Here is a 17,276-nt window from a genome sequence, read left to right on the forward strand (position 1 = left end):
AAAAATAATGTTTCTCACTGTAGTATCTCAATTACTATTTTACAAGCCAACATCCATCGGTCATGCATGCAGAGTGAGAATATACTGTATATACACCTGTAAGTTATTTATTGTAACATTTCAAATATTTATCATGGACACATGTATTTTGTGAATTAGCTTGTAGCAGCAAAGATTTATGATAACTTTACCTACTTTGTTAGAGCAATTCCTTGGGCAGTTGCAAGCAGCAAAATGTTCAGGCACCTGCAGTAGCCCGAAGGTCTGTATGGTCTAAGGTTCAATGTGGTTGTCTAGAGTTGCCAGAGACCCAGAAAGGAAATAAAATGCATAGTTTTGAAGATCTTATTGAAACAAGACTTTATTGATGAAATTATCTATGAAGAATACATCTCATGATTTTGGGCCTGTGATGAAAGCACTCAGGCATTCAGTATGTGATCCCTTCAAAGCAGTTAATTGTCAGACAATGACAAGTGCTAACTTGTCATTTAAAAATGCTATAATTTTAAAAAAAGGATTAAAAAGCCCCAGGAGTTACAGAAACATCTCTAAAGTAGGAATTTTCAAACTTTGCAGTGCCATGTATTCAGAATCTGCATTAAATAATATAAATTAACAAATTTGTGTAGATGACTTGGTTGTTTCAAATATTGGGATGAGCCTCATAGTCTGCTGCATCCTTTACAGACTGGCACTAAAGTATTTTTAACCTTGGCTTGGTACTCTCAGATGAACATGATAGCTGATATTGTTAAGTCTCTCCATTGAAATAGTGTTTTGTTCTTACTGCTTTTTGAGCTATTTCCACCTATCTTTTCCATTCTGCTTAGAAGTATCCTTGCAACAGGCAGAATGTTTTGTGGGATAGTGTTTTCAGAAATCATCAGATATAGCTACACAGTTGTGTCTCCTATGTCTGAGGTCTTCAAACTTGGCAACTTTAAGATTTGTGGACTTCAACTCCCAGAATTCTCCAGCCAGCTATGCTGTTCCAAGTTTGGGGACTCCTGTCCTATGTATAAACACCTGTTCTTCTTTAACTTCATTTTGGTACTGTACATTATTTCCAAAGGAACAAACTTAAAGCATTATAAATTTACAGATTATTATCTAAATTCAGCCACGCATTAGGAGCTTCAGCAGTTTTTACAATTACTAGGTAATTGTAGAAATTTCAAATTAATTTTGACCTTCATAATCTCTAATCTAGTAAAAGTCAATACACTAGTTAAAAACAAAGGATCAATGGAATTTCAGTTAACCCTGACATTGACTGAATTGAGAGGGAAACAATTTGGATCCAGCTCAGGATTGGGTTTACAATCTCTGTTTGTTGGGGAAATAGTACAATTTTGGGCTTTCAAATGTTAGATTTCAGTTTTCTTCATTAAGCCAAACTAGAATGTAATCAAGGATAGAAAAGCTGCTTGTACCCCATCAATACATTGTTTAAAAGCACACCATTATATTAATTATATTCAGATATAATCATTTCCTTTGAGCCTTGTCATTCAGTTACACTATGTGTTTCCTTTGGCCCTGATTAAATAGCACAGTGACATTGATTAACTGAATTTACATTCATAACTGTAGTGACAAATCCATTGTCATATACACATACATTTACTCACAGAATGGGACTTTGCATTTCACTATTTCTCTGAAATTATTTTAGATTGTCCTCTAACACACACACACCCATCAGATTTGAGGCTTAGAAAAGAGGAACAAATTGTTCTCTTCACTCACTGACCCAAGGCTTTGCTGATATTTGAAGAGATTAAGTGGTTAGGACAGATGAAATCCTTGCTTGTTTTGAAAAGACCATACTTGGAGAGCTTGGAAAGTATTCTTTTACCCACTTCCAATTAAAGGCTATTCACCTGGATTATCTTATTTTTCTTATATGCCTTAACTGTATGAGCAGTAAAATACTTCTCCTACTACTAACGTTTTACATCCAAGGTTGAAGAAGAATCTATCCATATTAAAACAGAGTGAATGTGTATTAGGGAAGTTAAAATTGTATACACTTGTTATGTTAATCCACAAATAAGAGCACAATAGAACAGCAAAGCTCTATTGCTTCTAACTGCATAGGTGGTATGCACTGGAAGGATGAGAGTGAACCAAACCAGGATGGAAATTTGAAATTAAAAAGCTAACAGAAAGGCCATCCCATGTTACATGAAGAAAAGTGGGATGATAAAAAAGTTAATATATCTGCTTTTCTCAGTAGCTGTGGGGCAGCTATATTCTTTTATCCAGAAATATTTCTTAGCAAAAGTGAGTAACCCCTCACATTTGGTCAAATGTGCAATCCATAAAGGATTACTTTCCTTGATGGTTTTGTTCCCATAGCTTATCATATATTAGATAGATTTCTCCCTCCTTGTGAAAATTAAAGAGATTAAAATCAACAACTCAAAACAAATAGTCTGCTTTGCCGACAGAACGAATGTGATAATTGATTTGTATACAAGATTGTTAATTAAACCATACCAGTAGAATGTAGAATTTTGATGAAATGGATATGCTGCCAATAATGTTTTGATTATATTTCCCTTTTTTAAAAAAGCGGATTTATACCACTGGTGTCAAACTCACGGCGTCACATTGCCGTCATATATCGTGATATTTTTCCTTTACAGACATGGGGTGGCCATGCCTGCACATGATGCATCCGGCCTATGGGCCACCAGTTAGACACCCCTGATTTAAATTATTTAATTCATACCATATTGTAAAGAGCTGAACTGAGATTTTCCCATCAGCAATGGATACTTATATTGAAAGATGGATTGGATGGGAAATTTGGCTGTTCAGGTTCGTGCTTTTTAATTTGTCACCATTGGGTTTTTTCCCCCCTCCTCATGTTCAAACTTAACAAATTTGTTGTAAGACCCTTGTGGTGCTAATAATAAATAATACAAAGTATGTCCAATATCTATGATAATCTAGCATATCTGGGATAGCTGTATCTTTTCCCCAAATAATGGGATAAAGTAGCCAAGGTGATATAGTTCATTGGATGAACAACTTCCAATGCATTTGCACAATACTTCAAAGTGTTTTTTTAAAGCTCCATTTTAAATTTCTTTAAATTCCATCAATTAATTTATTTTTTTCCCTTCAATATAACTAAGCAGTTAAATAGTTTTCTTGTAGCCTCACCAGCAAAAGTTAGTCAGCATCTTTTATTAACTGGGTATCTCCAGCCATCTTTGATCATCATCTGACAAATGTAATAATAGCAAGATGTTCTGCTTATAGCTCAATGTTTCAGCTGGAGTTGGTTTCAAGGCAAGAAACTTGAGTTGCACGATTATACCACTAGATTATTGAGTTGTAGTAGGACGCCACAGGTGCAACTGTGCTCTGGATTCAGTAGCTGAGCTAAAATGATTCTCCTGATAGAGTGAGAGAAAGACCAGCCTGTAAAAGAAGTGTAAAACAGCAGAATCAACACAGGGTGATGATCTCAGCAAGCTTCCATTGACCTTCCTACCAATAGTGCAGCAGTGCCCCGCACAAAAAGCCACGATCTTCCTAGGATTCAGTCATCCCGGCCTCCATAACCTCTATGTACAAGGGAAACTACAGTGTAATTTGGATTGCCTGGGTTGAAGAGTACAAAGAAGACTCAACCACCACTGCCTGTTTCCAAGATTGATGATAAACGTGAGCAATACACTCAAGTTATTGAGACCTCCAGCAGAACTCTGAAGGGCGTGTGCCAAGCTTCCAATAGTGCAGCAGTGCCCCGCACAAAAAGCCACTTGATCTTCCTAGGGTTCAGTCAAAGCCTACTATGCCCCATCCAGGCCTCTATATAGGAAGGAAACTACAGCATAATCAACACAGGGTGAGGATCTCAGCAAGCTTCCATTGACCTTGCTACCAATAGTGCAGCAGTGCCCCGCACAAAAAACCACTTGATCTTCCTAGGGTTCAGTCAAACCCTACTGTCCCTCCATCCAGGCCTCCAGGTTTTCCATAGATGCTGAAAAGCAGTGGAGAGTACCAAGCCTTGTGGCATGCCAGAGTGGATTAGAGATCTCTCACTATCAACCTCGGAAGATACCATGCCCAAATGCTATTGAAGGGCACTAAGATCCAGGAAAATGGATGCATCTATCTCATTCTTGCCTGAGCTTGACAAGTATGACGATGCAGTCTGTCCCACGACATGCCTTAATTCTGATGGAAAAGGGTTCACAAAATCAATTTTATTCAAGACACTGTGAAGCTGACAAGCACCCATCTTTTCCACCACCTTTTCTAAAAAGATGAGAAATTGAACGAAAATTGTTCATGCAAGGGGGGGTCTATCAAGTGCTAGTTTTTTCAAGGGGTTGAACCAAGGCCCCCTTGAAAGGCCTTGGGAATGTTCCCTCTTGCAGTGAAAATCACTGCTTGCACTCATTTGCTAGACACCCGCCAATCAGGCTCGACAAGGATCTAATTGACAGATGGCTGCACTGACAGCATTGAAGACTCCGCTTAATGAGGATCCAAGTGCTAGTTTCAAGGGATTGAACCAGGGCCATCCTGGGAATGTTCCCTCTTGCAGTTAATACTTTATCACTTGCTTGCACTCATTTGCTAGACACCCGCCAATCAGGCTCGACAAGGATCTAATTGACAGATGGCTGCCCTGACAGCATTGAAGACTCCGCTTAATGAGGATCCAAGTGCTAGTTTCAAGGGATTGAACCAGGGCCATCCTGGGAATGTTCCCTCTTGCAGTTAATACTTTATCACTGCTTGCACTCATTTGCTAGACACCCGCCAATCAGGCTCAACAAGGATCTAATTGACAGATGGCTGCCCTGGCAGCATTGAAGACTCCGCTTAATGAGGATCCAAGTGCTAGTTTCAAGGGATTGAACCAGGGCCATCCTGGGAATGTTCCCTCTTGCAGTTAATACTTTATCACTGCTTGCACTCATTTGCTAGACACCCGCCAATCAGGCTCAACAAGGATCTAATTGACAAGTGGCTGCACTGACAGCCTTGAAGATTCTTCTTAATGAGGATCCAAGTGCTAGTTTTTCCAAGGGATTGAACCAGGGCGCCATGAGGAAAGTCACTATTTTCCATGCTGTTCATCTACTGATTTCATAGGAGGTTAATAAAATATCTATACATACGTGCATAGGTATACGGTATATGGTTCTTCTGTTCCTCTAGATAGCAAATCATGAAATGACTGTGATCTGTCCAAACAAGGTAAAATATTGCTGATGAAGGATTGCTACAAAATTTTTATATATTCAGGTATAAGCCTCTCACATGAAGCTTTTTTTATGTATTGCTCTGTGGCTCAGTTCTGGGGAATTTCTTTATTATACAATTAATAATGGACCCAATTCTCACTTTGCCTTTCGCATAACTGCTTCTGCATGTAACCATCACATGTAATGTTCCAAGTATACAAAACAAAGCAAAGTCATACTCTTGTTAGCAGGAGTTTCATCTTAGTAAATATATTCTTGCTGAAAGTAGAATTAAAACTTGTACCAGTAGAGGCCTAGGTTTGTAAGTACAAGCTCATTTAGTTGAATGGTTTCTGAGAAAACTGAAATCTTTCACTGGTCAAAGTTCATTTGAAGAAGATTAGAGTGGTATGTAGTTATAAAAAGTACATGCTTTATAATAAGCGTGTACCTATAATTATGTTCCTGCTATAATTCCCATGTGTCATAAACGCTTTACATGACAAAAATGCAAAACTAGAATAAAGTGTGAATGTCATTTAATTGTTTTAGCAAAAGATGGCAGATTTGAAGCTTTGTATTTTATGTCCTTTAATGCTGAATGTATTTGTTGCCTAAGACTCAAAACAGGATAGCTGGTCATGCTTTGTAATATAATGCATTATCATTACAAGAAAATGTTTTATTATTAGGGTTTTTAAAAATCATATATTTCAAGATATTGGAAAGCTTTTTTTAAAAAAAAATCGAATGGGTGGTGTATTTCAGAAGTAGGGCTGGTATCTAGATTAGGGGTCTCCAACCTTGACAACTTTAAGACTAATGGACTTCAACTCCCAGAAGTCCACAAGTCTTAGAGTGGCCAAGGTTGCAGACCCCTGATCTAGAGCCGAGTTTCTCAACCTTGGGAGCTTTTGAGATGTAAGCTTAAGAATGCAGCTTTGTGATTGGAGGGGACTACATCAGATTCTCTAATCCCCATTAGCAGCTGGGCCACACTGCTTGAAGTGAATGGCGAGTGAGCAAGCAAAACCGAAACTATCTCCCCCCCCCCCCCCCAAAAGTCTGTGGAAAAAAATGTCTTCCACGAAACCGGTCTGTTCTGTCGGGCTCTCTGGTAGAATCCTCCCAAAAATTCACAGGTACAAATTTCAGACACACACACGTTTGAAAATTCAAAACAATGTTCTTTATAATGAAAATTCACTTAAACCAAGCCCTCTTTTGCTATAGCAAAGAGCACTCGTCTCCAAACAAACTGGTAATTTATACAAGTCCCTTATCAGTCCTGTGATACTTAGCTTGCAGCTGTGAGGCAATTCACAGTCCTTCTTTCACAAAGTGACACACACTTTGCTCTGGTTTAGGTTCAAAGCAGGGAAAAATCAGCACACAAAAAGTCAGTCAGGAAAGCAGTCATGAAACACAACCATCAGATAATCCTCCACAATGGCCAAACCCACAGGCTGCTATTTATAGCAGCCTCACTAATTACCACAGCCCCACCCAACCACAGGTGGCCTCATTTTCTTTGATAATAATCTCTCAGTTGTTGTTGCCTATGCATCGCTCTCCGCATGCGTGGCTGTATCATTAACTCTTGTTCTGAATCCAAGGAGGAAAGAGATAATTGATCTCCTGAGCTGTCTGCCACACTCTCCTCCCTGTCACTCATGTCTTCTTGGTCAGAGGAGCCTTCATCAGCAGATTCCACGGGGGGGGGGTGGCAAAACAGGCCTGCAGCATGTGGATGTCTCCCCCACATCCACAGTCCATGGGGCAGGAGCTGGGCCAGAGCTAACCACAACACGGTCCCTCATATGAAAAAGGTTGTGCTACATGTTTACACATAGGTAAATCCCCACAAATTCAGTGGGACTCACACTGGAGTAACTGTCCATAGGATTCCACTTTGTATCTGTAAATGAAGTTGGGCTTACGTATATCTAGTTAAGAGGTATTCCACACTAAGATCTGTGAGAGGAAATCGTAGAAGTGTTTGATGAAGGATTTAGTTTGATTCCCTTTGCAGTTGTGTTGGACAAATGATCTCTTAATGAAAGTGCATAGGATCAAGGTGTGTGTGTGTCCCCCTTTGATTTCAAATGAATTTAGCTGTGACTAATCTGTTAGACCGTCTCTAAATGTAAACCTAGTATCAATGGCACGAGCAATAACTTAAGTTCTAATAATGTTTAAAAAATTAAATTGGAAAGTTTTATGCTAAATAAGAAAAAAACCTTGAGCTCTGCTGTTGAGTAATATTTCTTGTATTTGTGTGTGTGTGTGGTATGTATGTTTAATAAAACTGGGGTGCATATTTATTTTTTATCATTTAACTTAGATTTTTTCCCCCTTTAAACAATCTACTATATTAAGATCTACTGGTGGAAAAATGAAAAGGCAGATACATTTTTACCATTTACCATTGTATTTAGTTAATAAATGGAAGAAAAGCACTTCACTATTTCACAAAATTTACAGGAAAAAGAAACTATTCCATTACTCTGGGAGAGAAAAACCATTTTCAGACAAGGGAACATTTACCAGCAGTACTTGAAAAGTGTGAGTTTTGACTGCATGTTACTTGAAAGATCATACTAAGCTACTCCTTGGTGCACAGCAGTTGTATATGATTTCTTGTTTATGTAGCAAGATGCATTGAAATTGTATTGAAACATACATGTAAGAATTGTTATTGTGGAGATGGTTTCTTCTGTTTTTTATTCTTGTGTATGTCCTATCTGTTTAAACCTTAAATGTTTCTTTAAAAATGACCTAAAAGGCAAGATAAAGTTGCTGTCATTGCAAAATGTACTTTAATTTTTTTGTCATGGCTTTTTCCAAAAACAAAATTACAAACTGTATCATTCCTGATAATGCAGAACATTGTGGATGGTTTCAAATAAATTTTATACTTCTATTTTGGATGTGGTTTTTAATTTTTCCTTCATTTAGAGATTACTTCTTTCTACAAAAGGAGTATATCTAAAAGTATGTTCATATTGTGGTTACCTCTGTATTTAATTGGTAATTATGATTTCTTTGGTTCAGCGCTCTGTTTAAAGAATGGGCCAGTTAGGTTTGGTCAGCTGGGAACACTGGTACTAAAGGTTATTATTATTATTATTATTATTCATTATTATTTATTAGATTTATTTATTTATTTATTTATTTATTCATTCAATTTTTATGCCGCCCTTCTCCTTAGACTCAGGGCGGCTTACAACATGTTAGCAATAGCGCTTCTTAACAGAGCCAGCATATTGCCCCCACAATCCGGGTCCTCATTTTACCCACCTCGGAAGGATGGAAGGCTGAGTCAACCTTGAGCCGGTGATGAGATTTGAACCGCTGACTTACAGATCTACAGTCAGCTTCAGTGGCCTGCAGTACAGCACTCTACCTGCTGCGCCACCCCGGCTCTGTATGCCGCCCCTCTCCGCAGACTCGGGGCGGCTCACAACAACAATAAAACAATAAGAAACAAATGTATCACAAATCTAATATTAAAAATCTCTAAAAAACCCTTATTTAAAAAGCAAGACATACACACAAACATACCATACATAAAATTATATAGGCTGGGGGAGATGTCTCAATTCCCCCATGCCTGACGGCAGAGGTGGGTTTTCAGAAGTTTACGAAAGGCAAGGAGGGTGGGGGCAATCCTAATCTCTGGGGGGAGCTGGTTCCAGAGGGTCGGGGCCGCCACAGAGAAGACTCTTCCCCTGGGTCCCGCCAGATGACATTGTTTAGTCGACGGGACCCAGAGAAGGCCAACTCTGTGGGACCTAACTGCTCGCTGGGATTCATGCGGCAGAAGAGCGGTCCCGGAGATATTCTGGTCCGATGCCATGAAGGGCTTTATAGGTCATAACCAACTCTTTGAATTGTGACTGGAAACTGATTGGCAACCAATGCAGACTGTGGAGTGTTGGTGTAACATGGGCATACCTAGGGAAGCCCATGATTGCTCTCACAGCTGCATTCTGCACGATCTGAAGTTTCCAAACACTTTTCAAAGGTAGCCCCATGTAGAGAGCATTACAGTAGTTGAACCTCGAGGTGATGAGGGCATGAGTGACTGAGCAGTGACCCCCGGTCCAAATAGGGCCGCAACTGATGCACCAGGCGAACCTGGGGAAATGTCCCCCTCGCCACAGCTGTTTCTCCAATGTGAGCTGTGGATCGAGGAGGACGCCCAAGTTGTGGACCTTCTCTGAGGGCGTCCAGCCGGCACAGAAGGATACCATGGTCGATGGTATCGAAAGCTGCTGAGAGGCCGAGAAGCACCAGGACAGAGGATAAACCCCTGTCCCGGGCCCACCAGAGATCATCCATCAACGCAACCAAAGTAGTTTCCATGCTGTAGCCGGGCCTGAATCCTGACTGCTGAGGGCTTAGATAATCAGCTTCTTCCAAGGACCATTGGAGCTGGAGCGCCACCACCTTCTCGACAACCTTCCCCATAAAGGGAAGGTTGGAGACTGACCGATAGTTGTTAAGAATGGCTGGGTCCAAGGAAGGCTTCTAGAGGAGGGGGCGCACAAGTGCCTCCTTGTAGGGATCCGGAAAGGATCCCCTCCCCAAAGAAGCGTTGACAATCTCCTGGACCCAGCTCCGTGTCACTTCCCTGGTGGCCGAGACCAGCCAGGAGGGGCATGGATCCAGTAAGCAGGTGGCGGAACGCACAGCTCCAATGCCCTTATCCACTTTATCAGGTGTCACCAGATCAAACTCTTCCCAGACAGATGGACAAGTACGGGCCCCAGTCACCTCGACTGACTCGTTGTCAGTCAACTCTGTTATCCAATCGGAGTCGAGGTCCGCCCGGATCCGAGCGATTTTATCAGCGAAAAACGTGTTAAAATCCTCGGCACTACTCTGCAAGGGCTCCCCAACTCCCCCCTGGTTAAGAAGGGAGCAGGTCACCCTAAACAGAGTGGCCAGGCGGGATTCCGCAGATGCAATCAAGGCGGCATAAGTCTTACAAGTGTTCGATCAGATTCGGACTTACTCTTCCTCCTTTTAATATTTCGGGCTATTTGTGTGATCAGATTGCTTCTATGTTTTATTAGATCTCCATATTCCATATTCCTTATGTATGTCAATACCATATTCCTTATGTATGTCAATGAGTTTCTATATCAATAATTCTGTCTCTCAATTCTTTATTCAATGTATTCAATTTTTATGTATTTTATTCCTTCTTGCTATATAAGCGATTGATATTCCTCTCGCACAAGCCTTCATCATATCCCGCACATTTTGTAATGAGGTTTGCTCTTTGGGATTTTCCTGGAAGTAGCCACCCAATTCCTTTTCTATTTTTTGTAAATATTGTTCTTCCTGTAAATTATTTTGATTTGGTCTCCATCTGGTTCTGATTTTTCTGTTTCCTTTCCATTGCATTAAAACTGAGTGATGATTAGCCTACCTATTCATTAGTATCCATATTTACTGTATCCATGAGTAATGTCAAATTTGTCCATACCACATCGATTCGGGATTAGGACCTATGAGGATGGGAGTAAAATGTGTATTGTTTCTTAGAATTCAATTTTCACCAGACATCATAAAGATAGAATTCTTTTACCATATCCATATTAATAGTAATTGTCTTCTAATACTTTTCCTATGTATACTTTTGTCAAGTCAATTTTACTGTCTGCTATTGCATCGAAATCCCCTAATAGCTCATGATTCTTGACAAATGTATCTTTTCTTTTATGTACACTGAGAACATAGGCACCAAAGACAAATTCCTTGTGTGTCCAATCACACCAGGCCAATAAAGAATTCTATCCTATTCTATTCTATTAAGGGGTGTGCATAAGTGCACCAGTGTGCCTTCCGTCCCCTGTCCAATTGTCTCTCCTTATCTCATTTATCTTTTCTTCCTTTCAAATATGTTCACCTATACTTTTATATCTTTGCTTCTATTCTTTTCTTTATTTATATTATTACATATCTATTCTCTTCTATGTGTGTTATGTATTGGACTAAATAAATAAATAAATATTCTATTCTATTCTATCTCTTGGAAGTGTTAAACGGCCGATGAGTAGTTGCGCAAAAGCAACACCTTTTCTTCTTCCCGGAAGTAAAGCACACACTTATCACCTGTCTCGTAACAAGATGGTGGCAAAATATACGCAACGCAACCTCATTGACAGGTTTCCCCCCCCCCCCCATCGCATTCGAGCAAGGAAATAAAAAGATGCTTCTTTCGGCGCATGCGCCACACGCGCTTCCATTCTTTTGTTTTGGAGACCCGTCATCGCAGCCTCCCGGAGCACGTGCACGAGGGCGAAGGCGGCCTGGCTTGGGAAACGTCACTCTTGTGCGCGACGCCGGAGCTGACTCAACTCCCCTAGTACCTCGCGCATTCCTTCTACGCCTGCGCTTTGAGCTCGTCGCCTGGTGGGTGCTGAAGGAGTTTTGAAATGGCTTCTCCGAGTCCGTCTTCGGCCCTTTTCAGGTAAAGCGCCGGGAAGAGAGCGGCATTGTTTGCGCGGGAGCGGGGAGACGGACTGATGCTTTCGGGGAAGAAGGGAAGCCCTCGTATTTCCTCAGAGCAGGCCTGGGCGAAGAGGGCGGGAGAAGCGCTCCTGGGGCGGCAGGCCTCAGTCCCGCATTATGGACGGGCCGTGAGGAGGCGGCGGCGGCTCGGGGTTCTTTCTCCTTCGCCACTCAGGACGCTTCCCTGAGCAAGGATTTGATCCGGTACCCCAAGAGACCCGCCTTTGCCCTTCGTAGTCCTTTCGCGGAACCTTTGCGGGCCGGGGCGACTATAATCCCAACAAGAGAGTTTCTTCTTTGTCACTTGTCTCACACGGTTATTTGCGTCTCACAAATTCCCTATCGGGCACCTTTTCTTTGGGTGGGTTGATTCCACGCGAGGTTTTTTTTTACCCAAAAAGGAAATTGGGACCGCGGGAACCAGGCTTGCTATTCTGCGCAGGCCTGCTAACAAGCGCCGCTTTTAGTTTTTCAGTTCTGATTCTGAATTTTGGATCACCTGTTTTTATTTCTTGTCTATTTTGTAGGGCGGTCTGACAGTGGGAGATTGATTGATTGATTGATTGATTGGATTCTCTCCGAGGACTGGGGCGGTTTACAGCATATAAAAGAAAACAATACAATATCCTAAATCCAATTAATCTAAAACCCCCAATTATTAAAAGTCAGGCATTCCCACTCAGACCACAAACATACATAGCATTAATGGGTCAAGGTGCTAAAGTCTAATAACCCCAAGCCTGGCAGCATAGAGTCTTCAGGTGTTTTCATGGTGTAACCTGGGTGTGGTGATGTCCTGTCTTTAAAGTCAAGTGCTTTCCTGGTTTGTTTTTCTTTTAAGCTCAACTTACTTTAGAAACTTCTTTTTTTGTTATTTGCGCTGGTAAATTTTTTGCTGTGCGTCTGGATGAGGTGGGTTTTTTTAAGTTTTATTTTTTATTTTTCTCTGTCATGTATCAAGTAATTACATCCATATAAACCAAACGTAGTAATAAAAGAAAAAAAAACCCACCAAAAATATCTTGCTCTGACTTCAATCGGAATACTATCAATATCTGCCAGTCTGGACTTCCATTTGCTATTCACTCAACTTTCCCTTCCTCTTCTCACCCTTCTACTTTCTTTAACTTTCTCTCCCCCTTTCTTCTCCAACCTCTCCATCTTCAATCTCCTACCTTTCAACTTCCTCTCCTTTCTTTCCCTTTCCCTGAGTGAACTGTCTAATTCTTAAAGTCGTTTATTAGTATAGACTGACAATTTCTATTATCTTATTTGGATGCCATAATTTGCCACACCATGATTATCCACGACAATACCGGCGGACTAATATGGGATGCTTAACCACTGAGTTAATTTCCTAGATTTGCATGACATATCAAATTATCAAGTGATCACTTGGGCTTCATAAACTTGGTTACATCTGTTTGGCTGCCTTGTTGTTCAGCATCTGATGTAAGCACAGTTGTCGGATTATAGTGGAGATGCATTTTCCTACTAGAAGAACAACTTAATAGTGTTCTTGATGAGTCCCTGTGTTTGATGGTTGAGGATTGACTGTTTGAACTCTACCTGTTGTGGATCAGATTATGTGCATTTGTATATTATACATAGAGGAATTAACTGTATGTTAAAGTGTTAATTGTCACCTTTTTTAAAAAAGAAATTAAACTGGGAGAAGAATTTCACCTCTCATTATGGCACAATTTGGAGGACAGAAGAATCCCCCATGGGCAACTCAGTTTACAGCTACAGCGGTGTCTCAGCCAGGTCAGTTTACACTTTCCCAAACAATAACTTACTACTTCTGATTCCTTTCTGATTAGCTGAGTAAATGGAAATAAAACAAATGTAAAAAGATTAGCTTTGAAAAAACATTTTAAGTGGATTGAAAACAATGCAGATATTCATTTTGAATAGAAAAAAGTTGCACTGATGAATGACTAACATTTGTGGAGAAGCAGTTGTAAGCTTTTATATCAATATTTATGTATGATTGTTTTTCCTATTTTTTTTCTGTTCCAGAAATCTCAGAAACCTACATGCTATTTTATTTATATTTCCCCCCCATTTTATTTTCACAATCCCCCTCTACTGTTCCAGTGGTGGGCTACTAGCCGGAATGCTAAATTGTGCTCCCGGCGGCGGCTCGTAAGTGTTTGTGGGGCCAGTGCGATTTTGCTTCTCCACCTGTGGAGGTAGCAGAATCACACACAGAGCTGCAGGTGTGCCCGTATTTTGGCATGCGCAGAAGCAAAAAAACCTTGCTGAAACACAGGTGAACATGCAGCGCTGTGCAGAAGCAAAATCGCGCTGGCCCCACAAGCACACATGAGCCACGGCGAGCTTAATTTAGCGTTCCGGCTAGTAGCCCACCGATGTTCTGTTCCATTTATTATGTAACAAAAATATGCTTAAATGTCTTTTAAAACAGTTCTATTTTCGGCTTAATATCTATTTTAGATAGATAGTGGTATTCAGTTATACAATTGAATCTTGTCAAATATGAAACAGCACGAACATAACATTCAATAATGCAGATGAACTGCTGTGTTTGCAAATTAAACTTGCTGAATTGTGGTTTGTTTTAACAATGATTTATTTAAGCTTGAGCCATGGTGGCTTAGCTCCAACCAATAGTCTTTAGAAAGAAGAGAGTAAACAGGAACCAGAGGATTTTTATCTGGTGCTGCTGAATTTGTGAAGGAGAGCTGTTTGACTTATTGGGTTAGACTAAATTTTTTTCTGCCTGAGTGATATATCTTAACTTATAATACAGTGGTACCTCTACTTAAGAACTTAATTCATTCCGTGACCAGGTTCTTAAGTAGAAACCGATTGGCAGCCAATGCAAGCCACGGAGTGTTGAAGAAACGTGAAAGTCATAGCAACTTTTTTTTCTGCAAAAGATACAGGAGATTAACTTTCTTAGAGAATTGGACTAGTTAAATAGAACTGAAATAAAAAGAGAGGATGCTCTAGGACAGAGGTCTTCAAACTTGGCAAATTTAAGACTTGTGGACTTCAACCTGGAATTCTTCAGCCAGCATAGCTCGCTGGAGAATTCTGGGAGTTGAAGTTCACAAGTTTTAAAGTTGCCAAGTTTGGGGACCCCTGCTTTGGGATATTTCAAAAGATTATACAGTAATTAACCAAGAAGCTCTGATGGTACCCACCCATTATTATTTAAAAACTTAAATTTGCACTGATAGCCCAGCAAAATATGTGACTTGCCTATCAGATCAGTGTCAGTGACAAAGGATTTGCCCTCCTGAGGGAAGCTAGCAATTATCAGATAACTGCTCTTTTTCGAATTGCTGATCATTTAAAAACCAAAAACAAATATAGGTTCAAATATGCAGTTGTCTCAGCAGAGGGGATAACAAGTAGAATCTCTTGTAAAAACTCTGCTGGCTCTTTAATTTATTCATACAGGATCTTAATTTATATTCAGCATTAGGTGGCTAAGTTTGGAGGAGTAAATTAGCTCCTGCCAACCCAATATTTCAAAAGTGTGTGATCATAAGTTGATAGATGGATACAACTTTGGTGGGCAATTTAATGGGGACATTAAAGGAGCCCCTACTTGGTACCCAGGCAACCGTGATGTCACTGTTCAATCCTTTTAACTTGGAAGTACTTTGGAGCTCCTGACACTAATATAGTAGTAGCAAAAAATAATATTTCAGAAATGATTTCATTGAATTTATATGGAAAAGGTCAAAATAAATTGTTATTAGACATGCAGTAATTAAAGATTAATTTAACTGTGTTTCAACGGTGTTAACATTTGGGAAACAAATCATTACATACATTATTTTTAACATGTTCAATATTTTCAGTTACTGTATTTATAATCTTTTGAAGCTTATTTTACAGCTAAAACACTTATTTCTCATTATTAGAAATGTAGGGCTCCAAATAATCAGCAGTTTTCTGAATTCATCAAGATAAGATTAGTTATAGACAAGTGTGATGAATTATGCCTTCCATGTTTACTGAACAACTTTGTATACATATGTTATTGAATATATATACTCTGGCTTTTTCAGCTTTCATTTTTTTCTTCTTTTATAATTTTGTATGTTAATTTTTCTTTTGGGGATTTTTGAATTTAGTTAACTTTTTTGCCTGTTATAAATTATTAGTTTAGAAAAAGTTACTTCTGTATTTCAATCAGCATGCCTCCAAATGCTGCAAGCAGGCCTTATTTAGCTGCCTTATTTAGTAACTTTTCACCATTACAACAGTGATGAAAAAGTAACTTTGTGATCAATCCTCTCATTTACAAGCTTTGTAAGTTGGTAAAGCAAGGGAAAACTGAATTCAGAGTGTAAGCATAGTTGTGTTTTTTCTTGGGGATTCTTTCACTTAATGACCAAATTGTGGTTGCTGAATGAGGACTACTTGTAGGAAAATATCAGCAGAAGAAACATATGTTATTTCCTGCTTACAAGCACCTGTTGTAAAATATAGTTTTGGCCGCTGTTAGAAATAGAATTTTGGGATGATTCAGCAGGTTTAATTATGTTCTTATGTTCAGAGCATGATGAATGTAAACCATTGTTTACATACCATAATATTTGCGCACCAATGATGTTGATTGACTTTTTTTACGGTATATTTTATTTAAGGCCCACAGTTATTTCATCTAATTGATTAATGTTTCAAGGCTAAATATTCAGCAAAGAGATAAATAGCATGAAAGACAAATATATACAGTGCATGAATATCTCTGGAATCCTTTCAGATATATGTGAACACAAGTTCAATTTCGCAATGGTGTTCTTTTTTTATAGAATATTTTGGAATATTGTAAATTAGAAAAAGATCTGTCATTTTATGGAGATGAGCAACAACAGGACAGAAGAAGCCATACATTAATATGAAGTTGGAGATGAATAAAAAAAGATTATAAAAAGATGGAACTAATTTCAGAAAGTTTATTTAATTACTTTAGAGCCATTTTCTCTGCTGTGATGCTCATTTAAAATGTCAAGCCCTTTCATAAACTAAGATGGCAAGGCTATTTGGCCTTCTGTAATAGGATTTCCATCAGGAAGCAAGTGATATGTTGAAATAAGACTTTTCTTCTAAATCAAGGTACTGTCATCATTGGGCACATTGTAAGAAGAATTGAAGTCTACAAAATCTTGATGCTATTAAAATCTATAGTGCTGGATTTGATTTGAAATCCCATTAGTCAAAATTAGGTTTTCCTAATGCTGAGCATTCTCCTTTCAGCTGCTTTGGGTGTACAACAGCCTTCATTACTTGGAGCATCTCCTACGATATATACACAGCAAACTGCACTGGCGGCAGGACTCAGTACTCAGACGCCAACAAACTATCAGCTCAGTCAGACAGCTGCTTTGCAACAGCAAGCTGCCGCTGCAGCTGCCGCATTACAGCAGGTAAAAGGAACACCCTCTCACCCAATGTAGACGGCGATAACATCAAAGGAGAATAAGTTGCAAAATTGGATATTTTTTATTTGGGGGGAAGTACTGCATTTTAAGTCTGGGCATGTAC

The 17,276-nt window shown here is 39.5% G+C and overlaps 1 protein-coding gene across 2 annotated transcripts in view; it reads left to right on the forward strand.

The window, feature by feature from the left end:
* The first annotated feature begins 11,532 nt into the window (after positions 1-11,532).
* CCAR1 (cell division cycle and apoptosis regulator 1) overlaps positions 11,533-17,276 on the forward strand; it is a 36,845-nt gene continuing 31,101 nt past the window's right edge. The window contains exons 1-3 of one of the 2 annotated variants that reach the window (XM_070752179.1): positions 11,533-11,706; positions 13,408-13,514; positions 16,989-17,158. In XM_070752179.1, coding sequence (XP_070608280.1) covers positions 13,442-13,514; positions 16,989-17,158 — 243 coding nt within the window. In that variant the 5' untranslated portion in view covers positions 11,533-11,706; positions 13,408-13,441. The remainder of the gene's footprint in view (positions 11,707-13,407; positions 13,515-16,988; positions 17,159-17,276) is intronic. The other variant, XM_070752180.1, reaches the window with a different exon arrangement.

This window comes from Erythrolamprus reginae, chromosome 5, assembly GCF_031021105.1.
Source record: "Erythrolamprus reginae isolate rEryReg1 chromosome 5, rEryReg1.hap1, whole genome shotgun sequence".
NCBI lineage: Eukaryota > Metazoa > Chordata > Lepidosauria > Squamata > Dipsadidae > Erythrolamprus > Erythrolamprus reginae.